The sequence below is a fragment of the Vipera berus genome, assembly GCF_964194415.1.
Source record: "Vipera berus genome assembly, chromosome: 1".
Lineage (NCBI taxonomy): Eukaryota > Metazoa > Chordata > Lepidosauria > Squamata > Viperidae > Vipera > Vipera berus.
Genome location: NC_138202.1, coordinates 54476469 through 54494489, shown reverse-complemented (window position 1 = coordinate 54494489; position 18021 = coordinate 54476469). Strand labels below are relative to the sequence as shown.

At 37.8% G+C, this 18021-nt stretch overlaps 1 protein-coding gene across 1 annotated transcript in view; it reads left to right on the top strand.

Annotated features, from left to right (window-relative positions):
- TTC6 (tetratricopeptide repeat domain 6) overlaps positions 1 to 6517 on the top strand; it is a gene marked incomplete at both ends in the record, with an annotated part of 44318 nt that extends 37801 nt beyond the window's left edge. The window contains 4 exons of the mRNA XM_081324375.1: positions 1019 to 1171; positions 1941 to 2111; positions 5613 to 5838; positions 6381 to 6517. Of these exons, the coding sequence (XP_081180501.1) occupies positions 1019 to 1171; positions 1941 to 2111; positions 5613 to 5838; positions 6381 to 6517 (687 nt within the window). The remainder of the gene's footprint in view (positions 1 to 1018; positions 1172 to 1940; positions 2112 to 5612; positions 5839 to 6380) is intronic.
- Between the last annotated feature and the right edge of the window lie 11504 nt (positions 6518 to 18021).

Below are 18021 nucleotides of genomic sequence, written 5' to 3'. Positions count from 1 at the left end.
TAGGAATCAAAGATGACTTAGTAGCGTATAACCAAGTAATCAATCAATCCTAACCCATCAAGTGGGCTTTATATCTTTTTTTTTTACTGAGTTTGAATTAAATCTTCCATCTGCTCTATAACTACCTGCTTTACAGGTTCAAGTCCCACAGTTCATCAATACATCAGGGACCACATTTGAGGCAGTTCAGAGAGGACATTTGTGAATTACGATATGAATTCCCCTTATAAGTTCATTATTCCAGCTATTAATCAGAGCATCCACAGAGTTGCTGATCAGACTAATCAAAACCCTTCAAATGGCATTTGGAATTTATTTGGAATCCAAATAAATCCAATTGCCTTTTTGGCAGGTTATCCGACAGATCACGACCCTTATAAAAATTAGATGTTGCTAGTAATCCAGCCTTAACACCATGATGGTCTGCCCATAGTCATGGGGAGACATGAAGGATTTAACATGTATCATATGTTGACACTGTGATTAGTTTGGATAAACCATTGTTGTCATGATTGCTATGGTTCCTGAGCCATTCCAAACAAAACACTCAAATGGATATGAGGCTGGGGAATTCCAACATCAGTTCTGAAAAACGTCTGAACAGATGAGTAAGAAATCCCATTAAGTTGTGAGATGGATAGTCCTAACAGAATCCTCAGGCTGTTCCTAGTCACAGAACTGAAATTTGCACAATTTCCTTCTCAGTCTCTCAGCCTGCTCTACTAGTGGGAAGTAGCTAGTCCCATACAACCTTCCTACTTCAGTCTGCCAGGTCTCTATTACTCTATTACTCAAGCCTAATCAAATCTGTAAAGATATGATATATTCCATTACATATCCAACTTATTCATGATTTCTTAGGCACCACTGAGTGCTAGTTACTAAAGGAACAAGTACTGTACTTGCTATTTTGATCTTCCTTCAGTAATAACTTTCAGCTTTTCTATGGACATTCCAATAATCTCTTCAATCTTCTGTATTTTCTTTATTTATTAATGTTTTTGTTAAATTACTTCAGGCTCTTGGAAAATTTCAGAAAGCCTGGACTCAGTTTTCAGCAGCCATTCATTGTGATCCTAGCTGTCACATTGCTTATGATGGACGTGCTATAGTCTGTCTACAGATGGGGGACATTTTTGCTGCTTTTCAAGATACAAATGCTGCACTAAAGGTAAATAGTTGTTTGTAACTGATCAAGACTGAAGATTTTCTGCCCTTTTTAATTAATGCCTTCCTCGGAGTTTGGGTTATTCTCGCTCACAAGGCCTTTTCAGGTACTCAGAAAATGCAAGCATGAAAAAGGGAGAAACGGGAATAGGTGCTCCTTCCTGTCCCCAATCCCTTGCTGTTTTAGAGCTGTGTTTTTCAAATTTGGCAGCTTTAAGATGTGTGGACTTCAATTTCCAGTATTCCCCAGTCAGCATGGGGAATTCTGGCCTGAGTGAAGTGCCTCATCCTAACCAGCCTTCTGGGACACCTTTAAACCTGGCTTTTTCATCAACCTTGGGGTTCCTCTGGTAAGCCTACAAGATGGCTGTATGATATCAAATGATGGTTGTTCTCCCACATTCTTGTTTTTGTAAATATTTTTTTTTATTTATGTTTATGTGTTTTATGGTTTAAATTGTTAATACATTTGTATGTGCCCAGAGTCATATTTTATGAGATGGGCAGTTACCTAAATTAAATAAATAAATAAAGTTTGATAGATATGCTTCCAGTGCTAGGAACTTTTAAATTATTTTTTAAAGATGTAGCACCCACTGGAACACGTTTTACATCTCTCTCATGCACTGTTACCCCATTATGAAAGAGGGATTCAAGTATTTTGGGCCATAGCTTAAAACCACCTACCAGATTAAGATATACTTTATACATGTACTGCGTCTTATGCATCTTTTATGCATTTTAATCTAAAATCTAATTTGTCTGCATTTCAGATAATCACTAACGCAGAATTGCTTACAAATCGAGGTGTGATTAATCAGTTCATGGGATATTTAAACTGTGCTATGCGTGACTATCAGCAGGCTATCACCATTGACCCCAATTATGCTTTAGCCTATTTCAATGCAGCCAATGTCTACTTTTTAAACAAGCAATTCTCACAGGTTTGTATTTGGTTCTGTGCTGGCATAGTGGGGTTTTTTTTTAATCTCCTTTGGGCAAGCTTTTTTAAAATTATAACTACCAATTGCTCATTTTTGTCTTTATAAAATATAAGTGAATAATAATACAAATTTCAAATATATGTTGTTTTGTTAGCTGCGAAGTCGTGTCCGACCCATCGCGACCCTATGGACAACGTTCCTCCAGGCCTTCCTGTCCTCTACCATCTTCTGGAGTCCATTTAAGCTCACGCCTACTGCTTCAGTGACTCCAACCAGCCACCTCATTCTCTGTTGTCCCATTCTTCTATTGCCCTCAATCTTTCCCAGCATTAGGCTCTTATCCAGTGAGTCCTTCCTTCTCATTAGGTGGCCAAAGTATTTGAGTTTTAGTTTCAGGATCTGGCCTTCTAAAGAGCAGTCAGGGTTGATCTCCTCTAGGACTGACCGGTTTGATCGCCTTGCAGTCCAAGGGACTCGCAGGAGTCTTCTCCAGCACCACAGTTCAAAGGCCTCAATTCTTTGGCACTCAGCCTTTTTTATGGTCCAGCTTTCACTGTCATACATTGCAACTGGGAAGACCATAGCCTTGACTATACGCACTTTTGTTGACAGGGTGATGTCTCTGCTTTTTAGTGTGCTGTCTAGATTTGCCATGGCTTTCCTCCCCAGGAGCAAGCGTCTTTTAATTTCTTGGCTACAGTCCCCATCTGCAGTAATCTTGGAGCCCAGGAAAATAAAATCTGTCACTACCTCCATTTCTTCCCCATCTATTTGCCAGGAATTGAGAGGGCCGGATGCCATGATCTTGGTTTTCTTAATGTTAAGTTTCAACCCAACTTTTGCACTCTCCTTCTTCACCCGCAACAAGACGTTCTTTAGTTCTCCTTCACTTTCTGCCATTAGAGTGGTATCATCTGCACATCTTAGGTTGTTGATATTTCTTCCGGCAATCTTAATTCCAACTTTTGATTCATCTAGCCCTGCCTTTCTCATGATGTGCTCTGCATATAAGTTAAATAGGCAGGGCAACAGTATACAGCCTTGCCGGACTCCTTTCCCAATTTTGAACCAATCAGTGGTTTGGATTTTAAGCATAACTTTACTAGCATGAGAAATGAGTGCAATGGTGCGATAGTTTGAACATTCTTTGGCACTGCCTTTCTTTGGAATTGGAATGTAAACTGATCTTTTCCAATCCTGTGGCCACTGTTGAGTTTTCCAAATTTGCTGGAAAATTGAGTGTAGCACTTCAAATATATACTGCATAATAAATATCTGAGTTGACAATCTTGAATGTCAACTTAGTTATTAATAAACTTCAATGAGTAAATGAAATGAAAATAATTCCTTGAAAATATATAATCCTAGGCCAAGTAATTTAAGGAAATTTAACTAAGTTATTGTTATGATTATGATTATGATTATGATGATGATTTATTAAATTTACATGCCGCCCTTCTCCCCAAGGACTCAGGGTGGCTCACAACAATAAAAAATTAAAAAACATAGAATACAAAGATTAAAAAAGAATTAAACAATAAATAAAGAAATAAAGGACTATTTAAGCCGATAAAAACCAAATTTAAAAAACCATGATCAGTCCAGGCCCGCTTGTTGGAACAACCATGTCTTCAGGTTGCGGCGGAAGGATCGAAGGTCAGGGGCCGTCCGCAGCTCCGGAGGCAGTTCATTCCAGAGGGTCGGTGCACCCACAGAGAAGGCTCTCCGCCTGGGGGTCACCAGCCGGCATTGCCTGGCCAACGGCACCCTGAGGAGGCCGACTCTGTGGGAGCGAACCGGGCAATGGGAGGTTGACATTGGCAGCAGGTGGTCTTGCAAGTACCCTGGGCCTAAGCCATGTAGGGCTTTAAAGGTCATTACCAGCACCTTGAATCACACCTGGAGGGCAACCGGAAGCCAATGCAGCTCGCGCAGGAGTGGTGTAACATGGGAGTATTGAGATACTCCCATAAGCACTGGTGCGGCCGCATTTTGCACCAGTTGAAGCCTCCGGGTGCACCTCAAGGGCAGCCCCATGTAGAGAGCATTGCAGTAATCCAGGCAAGAAGTGACAAGGGCATGGGTGACCGTGCATAGGGCATCTCGGTCCAAAAAGGGGCGCAACTGGCACACTAGGCGAACCTGTGCAAAGGCCCCCCTGGTCACAGCAGTTAGATGATCCTCCAAATTAAGCCGTGAATCCAGGAGGACACCCAAGTTGTGGGCCCTTTCTGAGGAGGGCAGTAGCTCCCCCCCATCAAAAGAGATGGAACATGTTGGACAATACGAGATGCCGGTATCCACAGCCACTCGGTCTTGGAGGGGTTCAGCCTGAGCCTGTTTCTTCCCATCCAGACCCGCACCACCTCCAGGCACCTGGACATCACATCAAGGGCATCACTGGGTTGGCTTGGGGTGGAGATAAACAACTGGGTATCATCGGCATATTGGTGATACCTCACCCCAAAACCATGGATGATCTCACCCAGCGACTTCATATAGATGTTAAAAAGGAGGGGGGAGAGAACCGACCCATGGGGTACCCCACAAGAAAGGGGCCTCGGGGTAGATCTCTGCCCCCCTGCCACTACGAATTGCGAATGGCCCAAGAGGTAGGAGGAGAACCACCATAAAACAGTGCCTCCCACTCCCAACCTCTCGAGCCGTCGCAGCAGGATACCATGGTCGATAGTATCAAAAGCCACTGAGAGGTCAAGTAGAACCAGGACAGAGGAACAACCCCTGTCCCGGGCCCGCTTAATCTTGACATAATTCTTGGAAACATCTGTCTCAAATAATGAAAACCGTCCATGTCAGTAGAGAAAACAAGGTTGTCAACCTGAACCCAATCGAACTGCCAACAATTCCTGCTAACTGTTTACTGTTAATAGTAAATAGTCCAACCAAAGAACCTCCAAGACCTCTCTCACCAACACTGACAATGCAAGTCTTTAAAATATAAATTGAGAGCAAACTCCATTCCTTACTAGCACTGAAGATGATACCTATGTTGGGTAATGAAACATCTGCAAGAAAACAACCAAGCTCAGAGAGCACTGAGGACCCCCTCTTTCAACCCTGAGTTACAACTATTATCCTTTATTGATAGCTTCCATTATACAAAAATTGCCCTTTCCTGTTTATAGGCCCAATAATTTTTTTTGCTGAGATGAGATAATAATACTATGGTTTGTTTACAGCAATGTAGTTTTTTGTGCATCTACAGTTCAATTGTAGTGGAGATTAATGTATTTAAAAACATAAACCAAAAATATGGGGATGCAACAATGATTAATCTGAATTCTCCAGAAGAAATGAGTGAACAAATGTTATAATTGGTGAGGAAAACAGCAAAGTAAAACAATATTGGCTTGCAGTACTAGTATAGGAGATCTCTTGAAGATCAAGTTAAGATGATAGCATTCTACTTATATTTTATCCAAGGTATTACTATTTTGACAAATCAACAATAATAATTAAACATTTTATTTAATTTTATAGGCAAATGACTATTATAACAAGGCCATAGAACTTGATCCCCAAAATGAATCTGCTTTCCTGAATCGAGCTATTACAAATACGCTCTTAAAAAAATTTGAAGAAGCAAAAACAGATTTTGAGAAGGCAATTTCCTTGTCTCCTTTGTCTGCAGCAATATATTTTAACAAGGCAAATCTCTACAGCATGTTACAGCAATATGAGCAAGCTGAGGAAGACATTTCAAAAGGTACTAATAACAAATTCTTGACACACTCATCACTTAAAACGGGTAGTACCAGACTACAGAATGAGATGGTTTGACATAATGAATCACTTGTTGGGCCTGGTGGGAGTGATGGGTGAATTATGCTGATATGAGGGTCTCCATCATTTTGACAAATAGATCATCAGTGCTGCTCAAGCATTTAGCACTAGCCATCTGTTCAGCATGGGAAATCCTTGCATCCTACAACAAATTGCAGTGTGCAAGTCTTTAAAGATCAGAGCACAAGGGATGATTTATTATCCTGCCCCACCACTTTTCACTGTCTATGCGTAGAGATTTACAAAATCCAAACATACTTTTTTGAGCTAATGCTAGGCCTCTTGCTTAGACTTTTAGTCATTGGAATTCATGTCTCACTGAATTGAGTCAACCAAAGAGAAATATAATCGATTAACTTTTAAAGAATTTCAAAGATGAAATGCATGCAGTATTTTGACTAGAAATGTTAGCTTGTAATTATTATTTTCTTGAGAAATCACCTAATAAAATGTTACCTTTTACAGCACTTTCAATTCAACCTTATGATGCCTTGATGTATAAACTCAGAGCTGATATTCGTGGCAAAATGGGATTAATTAAAGAAGCCATTGCTGATTACAAGAAAGCCATCAGCATCCAAGAGCTAATCAACAGCAATTGAAAAGATGAACACTAACAAATATTTATAGTAGTATTAAAAACTGGACAACATTTTCTGCTGGTATAGATAGCTTGCACTAGTGTTTTGTGCTTATCACAGTTTTAAAATATATACATTTCAGTATTTAATTGCAGAACTTGACAAGAAGCATTAAATAAAGCAAAATAATGTTAATGAATGAAGTAATGTTATTATTTATTATGTTAATACTTATATTCTGTTTTTCTACAGATAGCCATGTTTAAATTCAAATATCCTCAATGCAGTTACTGTAGAGCTAAAATAGAAATTCACATTTTGCATTTTGCTTGGACCAACTGCATGTCTGGAAAGTCTGGTTCATGGGTCTGTCAGGTATTTAGCTTTTCCTATGCTTGCAAAGACCAGTCCTTCAAAGACATCATCCAGGGTTTTTTCCTTATTCTGTCTGAATAGATAAGCTTGTCCAGGCACAGTTTAAAATAACATGAATTTGGGGCTTAGCTGTTAGGTGTGCAATAATTTAATAACTGGCTTTTTTGAACCTGACCAAGCTATCTAGTTAACACACCTTCTTGCAGAAGATTTGAAGGCTTTCTTTTCCTCACAAAATCTTGAACATTAATTCAGCCTAGAAGGAGAGAGGATAGAGATTAATCGATATACTCACACAGTGTTTAAGAATCTATTGTTTCTTGTGATAGATTTGAAAATAAGTTCTGAATCTACTGAAATTGCTACAAAACTCCTTAGACATGAGGAAAAATGTTCTCTTCTGGCAGAAAGTACTGATGTAGACATTTTGGCAGCAGAAGAAATTCTTGACCCCAAAACCAAGTTTATTACAAATTGTAGAATGGATTGTAGTGATTCTTCTCTATATTGCAGGGGTGCAAACTCAATTTCATTGAGGGCCGTATCAGCATTGCGGTTGCCCTCAGGGGGCCAGGTGGGTATGGCCTGGGTGGGTGTGGCCTACTGTGTGGGTGTGGCTAAAGTGCGTATGGCCTACTGGATGGGCATGGCCAGCTCTACATTGTTCGCATCAAGGGTGCCTATGGGGGCCTGGGCAGGAGTGGGACAGATCTGAGGGTCTCTGGCAGAAGGAGGGTCTCTGGGCCAGGGCCAAGGCAGTGGGGGCCGTTCCCTCACTGTTTCCAGGATGGCTTCATGGGCCGCATGAAACCACTTCGCGGGCCGGATCTGCCCCCCCGGGCCTTGTGTTTGACATGTCTGCTATATTGCCTTGGTGAGTCTGCACATCAAACATTACATTCAGTTCTGGATACAACATTTTAAGATGGACATTTACAAATTAGAAAGGACCTGCAGAAGAATAAGAAGGAAAAACAAATGAGAAAGAATGAGAGAATATAATTAGAGATGTGATAGTTGTGTTCAAGTATCTGATGGGTTGCCATGTAGAAGGAAGAACAGAATTGTTCCAGAAGATAGAACAAGAACCAGTGAATTTAAATTACAGAGAAATAGCTTTTGATTGGCCACCAGAATAATATTCCTAATGGCAAGAGCTGTTCAGAATGAGACAGACTGTCACAGGAAGCAGCAGACTTTCTGTAACTGGAGTTCTTTAAATAGAGGACAGGTGTCATCCATTGGTGATGCTGTAGTACACTAGTCAGAGAGTTGGACCAGAAGAGCTCCCATTTTTACATTCTGATTCTAGGCATTCTAGTTGTTATTGCTCTAACGTGAGCTAAATTAGCTTTTCTACAGTGAAGGGGACATAGAAACATTATATATATATTATGACATCCCAGAAGGCTACTGGACTGATTTTTTCCTTGAGGAAGAAGAAAACATTTCTGGATGATGTGTGTGTGGGGAATGGAAGGATAGGTTCTGACAGGGTGTGGGGAGAGAATGGAAGCATTGTATTTCTTTGCAGTCATCTGCTCGTTAGCACTCTCTGAGAGCTGTTGAGGCCACTTCAGGGTTTATCTGTGCCCCATGTTTTATTATTTTTTATTATTATTATTTTTTATTATTATGCCATGTTTTGTTTTCAAAATTGTTAATCAACATTATATGAAACCATAAAACATGTTATTGTGGTTTACACAAGCATTTCACTAAGCCAGTAGAAAATAACCTTATAGTTTAGGTTGGCAAGTGGAATAAAACTATAAATATATCTGTCATGCAAAAAATTGCAGTATTTTGTTTTGCAGTGGATAATGTAGGTTAAAATAATTTAAACTAATAACTTACATGTTTTTATTCATTTTGATCAATTGAAATAAATTGAGCTTTAATACTTCATGATCTATTGTGAAGTTACAGTTGATATCATGGAGCATTTTCATAGGCCTTAAGAAAACTTTGCATCTAATGATATCTTGAATGTTATTAACGTGCTGCCATGACTCTTGAACAACTAAATTATTTATGTATTAAATGAGCAAGCAATCGATTTTGAAATAGTATGCAATGTTTGCATTCTGAGCAGGCATTATTAGGCAAATTGGTTTAAAAATAATAGAAGAAAGCAGAAATATGTAATGCCATCTATCAGAATCCGTTCTCAGTAGTATGTGGGAATAAGACATGCTAATGGGGTCCCTTTCAGTACAGTGTTATCTTGGAAGTTTTAGTTTATAAAGAACTGATCGCTAGTCATTCTTACTAGGGACATGAAAAACATTTCAACCTCAAAATGTTCTGAGAGTAAAATTGCAGACAAAACATTTTGAGAATTTTGTTCCAGTCATGGGGTGTGTGTGGAAATCTTGGTGTTTCAAGAAGCACTGTCTTGAGTCTTTTAATTGCCATGAACACTTCAATAAGTCTGATATTTTGTAAGCAAATTCAGATAATTGACATATTTGATAACAGGGGTGTCAAACTGCCAGCTCGCAGGTCGGTTGCATCATACGGAGGCGGCACCCATCCCAGCTCCGGTAATGCAAAAAAAAAATCATGATAGATCACATGTCATGTGACACAGCAAGTTTGACACCCATGGTATAGACCATCTCAACAATTCTGCAGACCTGGGATGCAAAACAAGGCATCAGCTAATGCTTCTGGAATAATTTTGTTTTCTATGACCAGAACACTGGTCAGTTTTTGCTTCAACGGAATAAATAACATTTTAGCAGTTTCATGTTTTGTTTTGAGGAATTGCACAAAGGTCCCTCCCTTAATTGTTGCCATCTGGCTTTGGAGGCATACCTCCTTGGTGGCCACCACAGTCTTAAAAGAGATCCTTGTCATTTTAGCTTTCCAGTGGGTGATGAAAACCTGGCTTTTCCATCAAGCATTGTGTTAAGGTGGATGGTGGTTGTGATGTTGAGTTGTGAGGCAGTTTTGTGCAGAACCTGGCAGGAGAGAGAAGGGTACTTTTGTTTTCATCCATGTTTTTATGGACTGTTGTGAGCTGCCTAGAATCATTATATGAAATAGTCATATAAATCCTGAAAGTAAAGTAAAATAAAATAAAATAAATACTAAGGAACAGGTTATTTAAGAAACATCCTCAGACATATCATTGCCTTCAGTTTTGTAGAAGCCACCTTGTTTGTGATATATATATCTTATTGGTGCTTATTTTAGTAATGATTTGGTGGTTGTTGGGGAATCCAGTATAAGAAATTATCTACCTCTGAAATCTGGAGGACTTCTAATATATTGTATGTCTATTAACAACTGGTCAACATTGGGCTTAAATTATCTGACAAATAGTTCTTGGTCCTCAGATATCATAATGGGAATAAATATTCTGGCTTATCTGGAAAAAAACCTTAGGCTTCAAACTTGCCTTTGCATATTAGAAGAAATAGGGATAAATAGGGATCTCGGAGTCCTAGTAGACAATCACTTCAATATGAGCCAGCAGTGTGCTGCAGCTGCCAAAAAAGCCAACACAGTGCTAGGCTGCATTAACAGAGGGATAGAATCAAGATCAAGTGAAGTACTAATACCACTTTACAATGCTTTGGTAAGGCCACACCTGGAATACTGCATCCAGTTTTGGTCACCACGATGTAAAAAAGATGTGGAGACTCTAGAAAGGGTACAGAGAAGAGCAACAAAGATGATTGGGGGACTGGAGGCTAAAACATATAGAGAACGGTTGCTGGAATTGGGTATGTGTAGTTTAACGAAGAGAAGGGTGAGGGGTGACATGATAGCAGTGTTCCAATATCTCAGGGGCTACCACAAAGAAGAGGGAGTCAAGCTATTCTCCAAAGCACCTGAAAGCAGAACAAGAAGCAACGGATGGAAACTAGTCAAGGAGAGAAGCAACCTAGAACTAAGGAGAAACTTCCTGACAGTTAGAACAATTAACCAGTGGAACAACCTGCCTCCAGAAGTGGTGAATGCTCCAACACTGGAAGTTTTTAAGAAGAGACTGGACAGCCATTTGCCTGAAATGGTATAGAGTTTCCTGCCTGAGCAGGGGGTTGGACTAGATGACCTCCAAGGTCCCTTCAAACTTCATTATTATTATTATTATTATTATTATTATTATTATTATTATTATTATTATTATTATTATTATTATTATTATTATTATTATTATTATTATTATACTATACAGGTAGTCCTCAACTTACAACTATTCATTTAGAGACTGTTTGAAGTTACAGCACTGGAAAAAATGACTTATGACCCTTTTTCAGACTTATGACTGTTACAGCATCCCCATGGTCACGTGATCAAAATTTGGATGCTTGGCAGCTGGCATATATTTATGACAGTTGAACTGTCTGGTGTGTGTGGGGGGCTGTCCTGTGATCACCATGTTAACCTTCCCAGCCAGTTTCTGACAGGCAAAGTCAATGGGGAAAACGACTGCATGATTGAGTTAACAACTGCAGTGACTCGCTTAACAACTTTGGCAAAAATGATCATAAAGTGGAGCAAAACTCACTTAACAACTGCCTTGCTTAGCAACTGAAATTTTGGGCTCAGTTGTGGTCACAAGTCGAGGACTACCCGTAATACTAAATTTATTTTCAGCTACTTTATTCATTTTCTTGCTTGCTTTATTCAGAAAGGAATAGGTGGGTGTGTATTTCTGTGGTTTATCATGCTAATGTTCCAGTTAACTACCAGTAGATGGCAATATAGAATTTCTATTTCTGTATAAATGAAGGATGTGGAATAACTGTATTTTGCTTGTACTTTACATATCTGTGGCTAATATATTCACCCAGAAATATCTGTACTGCATATCTTACATAATAAAATACAACTTTTTTTTGCTATTTCTCTCTTCCTCTTTAATATGCATTACGAAACAAAGGATATATAAACACCTTGGCACAACTATAGTCTAGAGGGATTTATAGTCTAGATGGATTCCAAAAAGTGAATGATGGTTATATCAACAACTCTATTTTCTGCTAGCTAAGGTAATTGACCATAAATCCAAGCAGTTTTGGTTGTCTGAATATATAACTGCAAAATGACTACTGTGGTGGATCTTTCATAAATAAGAACACATTAATGCAATAGGAGGCATACAGAAATGAAGCAGCTAGAATCTATAGGAGGGGGGGAAACTAAATGCTAGCGGAATTCTGTCTGGGCATTGAGGGGGCATTGAGGATAAAGTTAGAAATGGAAAAGCAGTGATATTTCTCCAAAGATTTATTGAAATGTATTCATTAATTTATTTATTGAGATTTTTAAGCATTTAGAAAGTTATCAAAAGTTCACCATGTATGCTAGAATTAAGTCTTGGGCTTCTGGAAGAACTGTTAAGGACAGAATCAACACGATATATCAGAAGATGTCAAAGAAATGAACTAATTAATGCTCCATTCTTGAAATAAAGGTTGTTACTGTAATATCAAAAATGGACAAGACCTTTAAAAAATCTTAGGGGAACGCAATACTGTTCTATATTTGGGGAATTCATTAATGTCTGAATTCCCAAAAGGTAGCAAGATGACTGTCAGTGTATTTCTTCATGCTTATGAAGCGCTCTGTTCTACCTTTTAAAAAATATTCTCTTAATTAAAAAAACAGAGAATTTTAGAATTACCAAACTTTTTTGCAGCATTCAGGTATCTGGATTTTTGTAGTTTAGCTAGGCAGCTCAAGAGAAGCTAGCATGCCATATAATAAGTACTCCTTCAAGTATAATATATATTCCCAGCAAAGTGTCTGCCTCCTCAACATTTTACATCTCTATTGGCCAGAAATCTGAGGCTCATTGAAATAACTGGGCCAGACTAAATACAGATACAAAGCAAATGTCAGGACCCACCTCAATCCACATCTTAGGAAATAAGAACTCTTGGATGCAAGTTTAGTCCAAAAGGAAAATGTTTACTAGGATGGAATCGATTGTGGCAATACAAGATGGAATCTGACAAAAGTTACATTTCAATCCTATATAAAGCATTCCCATTTCAGCCCCTCCCCTCATCCATTTGGTCAGGCTCTCATCAGTTGCTAGGTGTCAGGGCCTTCCATGGGAAAGGGAACTCTCCTTGGTTTTATGGTTATTGCTTTCCTTTTCAGTTGTAAATGAAGATGCAATCCAGACCTGTCTGTCCCCCTCCCTCCCCCAGTTAAAACATTCCCTGTTGTTTGAAAATCGCTTTAGTAACCATCCTCTCCCCCCCCCTCGGAGAGATGGCAGAATCCCCAGAAATAGCACGTTGTTCTACCTATACAATTATGAAATGTGATATAAATGGATTCTGACAGCAAATATATTTAAAAGAGATTTCTCTTTAAACAGATTAAAAGTTCAAACTGTGAATATATGCTGGATTTGTCTTTGAAAGAAAAAAAAGATATGCTTTTCTTTCCATGTTATTTAAAATCTTAGACAGGAGAGAAAAAGAAGTATGGCTGCAAAGTAAACATATAAGAAATGATAGGCAGAAATGTGGTAAGTGAAGTATTTTTGTTGAAACCATTGAAACAAGCTAAATATAGTCTCCAAACCTTGCAGTGTGACTGCAAGTAAGTGAAGCGTGTTAAGAACTACCCTCAGCAGGATTTAAAATAATGACAAAGCATTCCAAAAAAGATATTCCTTTTGTCTCTGAAGCTCTGTGTCAATTTTGAATTAAAAGAGCTAACACTCTATTTTTCTATTATGTTTAAACAAAACAGAGCATTCTACTATTTGCAAAGAATTATCAATTAACTTCATGAAAATTAATTATATCTGCCTATTATGTATCCAAGAAAATATTCAAAAACTCTTACAAAATATTTGGGGGTTTGTCTGGAAAAATGGACTAGAAGGGCTGCTGAAACTTCTGAGGAAGCTAATTAGATACAACGTTTTAAAAGATTGTGACTTATGATGTTCAATAACTGGTTATTTTTGAATGGAGTTGAAAAGAATATTTTATCTTATTATAGCTAAGCAGGCAAGCCATTTATATCCATATGAAAAAAGGAAAACAAACTGCAGTATAAATAGTTCTAACAGAAGAGAATATCTGTGGCTTAGGGATGAACTGGAGTTCTTAATGCTTTTTGAGCTTGGTTGTTTGCTTGCAGACATTTCATTGCTCAACTAACATCATGTGTTAGGTTTGCTTCTTATTTATATACCTGTCCTATAGTGCACAGTGGTGTGCCTTTATCTATAAAAATCATGTTCCTTCAGACAAGGTCTTTCTTTCTATGATAGCAAAAGTTCAGTTTCGAAGGAGCAGGAAAAAGTATTGACACTTTTGAAGTTTGGCATTGGAGAAGACTCCTGGAAAGCCAAGGCAACAAACAAAAGTATCATAGAACAAATGAATCAAAATGACTCACTCAAGGTGCAAATGACCAGACTCAAAATATATTTTGGACACAGTATGTGAAAACCCAGCTTCTTTGGGAAATCTGTCAACCTAGAAAGGGGGAAAGGAAGAGAAGAAAAGGTTGACCTGTGTCAAGATAAAGGGATCAGATTTCAATGGTGATGGGTGCATCATCGGGAGACCTGAAGAACTAGGTTAGGGATAGATCATTCTGGAGGACTATGAGTTTGCTAAGAGTTGACATTGACTTGACAGCACATAATAAATCCTGTTGCTACTTTGTCTTATTTTCTTTGGTGTTTCACTGTTGAGTTAAGCTCCATGGCTAAACTAGCAAACTGTTCTTTCAATTGCTTTTTCTTCCTTTGATTATACTGCCCCTCTCTCCTCCACAATTTACCAGATAGGACTTTGAAGACATGGTGACAGAGCTGGGGAGCACCTGCAACCTTGGTAGGACCATCGATTGCTCCTAGGACCAAGAAGAAAGAAGAAGGGAGAAAGAGAGCGAAAATGTTGAAGAGGAGATATTGACGTGCATGAAAAATGTTACCCATGCTACAGCAGTCACATGGTAGCCATGTTTACTTTCATCTTATGAACTCTTAACCAGATCAACCATTTCCAGACATCAGTTCAAAACACTGACATCTTGAACTAGGGTATGAAACTGCATGCAGTTTCCAAACCGGTAAGATCCAACCTCTCCCAAGAGACCCATATGAAGTTAAAGAAAGAATAAATGAAAACCTAAGGTATAACTGTAAGATATTATGGTATGTGGTATGGCAATGAACAGGCATCACGCAGAACCTCCTTATGATACTATATGTTAAATAGGATCTGATGGTCCCTCCAGAGCTATTCCCCTTAAAGAACCAGAAAAATAGTTTTGATAATATTTTATAAAGTTGATAACTTTGAACATTTTGATAACTTCAAAACTGCCAAAAGGTACACCATCATTGACAAGGATACATTCCTGATTCAGATCATTAACCAGAGGGACTATGGATATTTGATTCCAAATCAAGAGCTGAACATTAATTTAAATGAATCCAGATAGTCAGATCCTGTAAAATCTCCTAGAACTATGATACAGCACATTCTCTTTGTGATTAGGCCACCAAAAAGGAAAATTACAGCTGGGTCAATAATCAGATATAAGGGGACTTTTAAAGTATAGGTATTAATGGAAGCATGCTTGGATGCATTATTCGGTACACCGAATAGTTCTAGGTTATGTACAAAGGGTTCAGAATCAAGGAGGGCATTTTTGTTGCAACAATAAAAACAGTTCCACCCAACAGGAACTAGGACAGTATATAATTTGGCCAAGAGAGTAATTTCAGTAGCATATTTTCCCTCACATCATACGACCGGTATTGGATTCTTTTTTGAAGTAGCTTACAGAGTGCACTAGAATTGGGCAGCCAATAAATTTAAATAAATACATAAATAAATAATAAAGACAGGGATTGAAGTTCTTTGTGGAAAATGCTTTTCAAGGATTTCCCAAACAGTGGATGAATCTGTATATGTGCTTGTAAGTATGCTCAAAATTGACTGGTATTTTAATATGCTATACATCTCAGCAAATCTAAGCTGATATGCCTCTATGCAGTTTCATAAGTGATTGAAAAAAGAAGCACAGATTCCCAAGCTGTCAACAATATTAAGATGATTCAACCTTATTTGACAACTTTATAGTAAACACGCAATATTCTACTTTCAGCTTTCTTTCAAGTCTACAGTACCATTTATTTAATATATTCTAATCCCACAACTTTCTTAAATAGCTCCAAATAACCTGCATATTCTCTTTTCCTTCCCTATTTTATTCTGACATTTCATAACAAAAATTAGAATGAGAGGAAATATATTTATACAGTTCTGAAATATATATACATCACCTTTTCAAATGAACTCTAATATTTCAGTTAATGAAGCCTATAATTCATTAAACTACAAGTGTAAAACCATCATATAATCACATAATAATACACAGTAATAGTGAAAATAACACAATCACATAATAATAGTAACAGTGAAAATCACATCAACCCCCCATATCCTGGAGCATGGTTACATTAATTTGACAATGAAATGCTCCCAAGGAGATAATCAGCACCTTGAGAGCACCCAACCTCACAGATTCTGCCTGACAACAAAGAGATGTGTAGGTTGGGGGCGGGGCTCAGAAAAGTCAAACTGGTGATCATGATTATGTGATTGAGTCTTATCCCTTTTTATCTTAAAAAACGGGCAAGGTTTCAGTTATGCTGTTACAACTGTCATCTTCCCTTCACTTGTAAATCACAGCAGTGCATAAAAATACCACATATATTTTCATGTGGATTTATTTTTATCACATTTTATTCAAATAACTATAGCAGTAAAATGTACTGAAACACAAAATAACATGAAAAACTAAGGATGAAACTGCACAATATATTGAAAATGTAATGTATTACTGATCTACTATTTTGTTTTCTTTAGAATGTGCACACAATCACTATCAATGAAATAAACCTCTCAATCTTTAATCCTTGTCCTGCGGGCCCTCTTACCACCTCTGCAGACACATATTATTAGTGCAAGGGAGAAAGAAATTACTTACTGCAAAAATTAATCTCCTTTAAAATTCAAGCAGCTGTATCCTAGAGCAGCTGGACTTTAGAAATATTTTTGAAATGACCATAAAGTATATATAACACAGTTACTCAGTTCTGACTTGACTTAAACATGCACAATTGCATTCAAGTTTTAGTAGTCTATTGATTTGCATTCTAGTTAACTTAAGAATTTCATGGCTAAGTGAGAATATGACGTACAATTTCCTTTCTAAAACCAACACTGTCCATAGTAACAGTTGCAACAGCTAACAATTCTTGCTATAAACCGAATCAGAGACTGGAAGGCATAGCTAAGTATTAAAAATAACAATAAATTTAGTATTCAGCAAGACAATCAGAAGTTATACTTCTAATGAAGAGCTTTGAAGAGTTCAGAAACTTGCCTACTTGTTATGACTTTGAATTTGCCTAATGAAGAAATGCTGTAAGATGATACTCTGAAATGAAGAAAGATAAATCAATGAACATTAGGTAAGACAGAACTCTGTTTTGGCTTTAAGGAGATGTAAATTACAAGGCTAATGTATTTGGAGAATGATTACCCTTCATCTAGGCATTCCTCTTTACTCCACAGAACTGCTGAATATCACACGGTTGGACTGTTTATGTTCAAAAATAATTTCTTTCAATTAAGCTCATAGCTTAATTTCCATGGAATAAAAGTCATTTTGGAGGCCTGTTCTAATTAGATGGAAATATGACCTCCAGCCCCTTAATTAGAGCTGTCATAAACAATCCTTTGGGTATTACTAATTCAAAGTAATCTCGCATGCCCTCTCTGAGGCATTTAGTTTTTAACTTTCTAAGGAGCTGAAAAAACTTTCAGGATCATAAATTCTAAACTTACTCACCGAGAATTACATACTGAGAATTACAATGCAATTGCAATACTGCAATAGAAGAGTTTGTATTGTATACAATGGAAGCACCAAATGCCTCATGGAGAAGAATATCTTTGATTACTTGGATTTTGTTCCTGTGACTCTTTTAATCAAAAGCATATACCAGCCAATTGGAAGGTAGATGTTAGTAGCCAGAGGACCAAAGATTACCAGTCTACTTTATCCTCTAGGAATAAAGCTTGACTTGTAATTTGAAGCCCTGAGTCAGTTTTCCAAAGGACTATCTTCATCCATTTGGT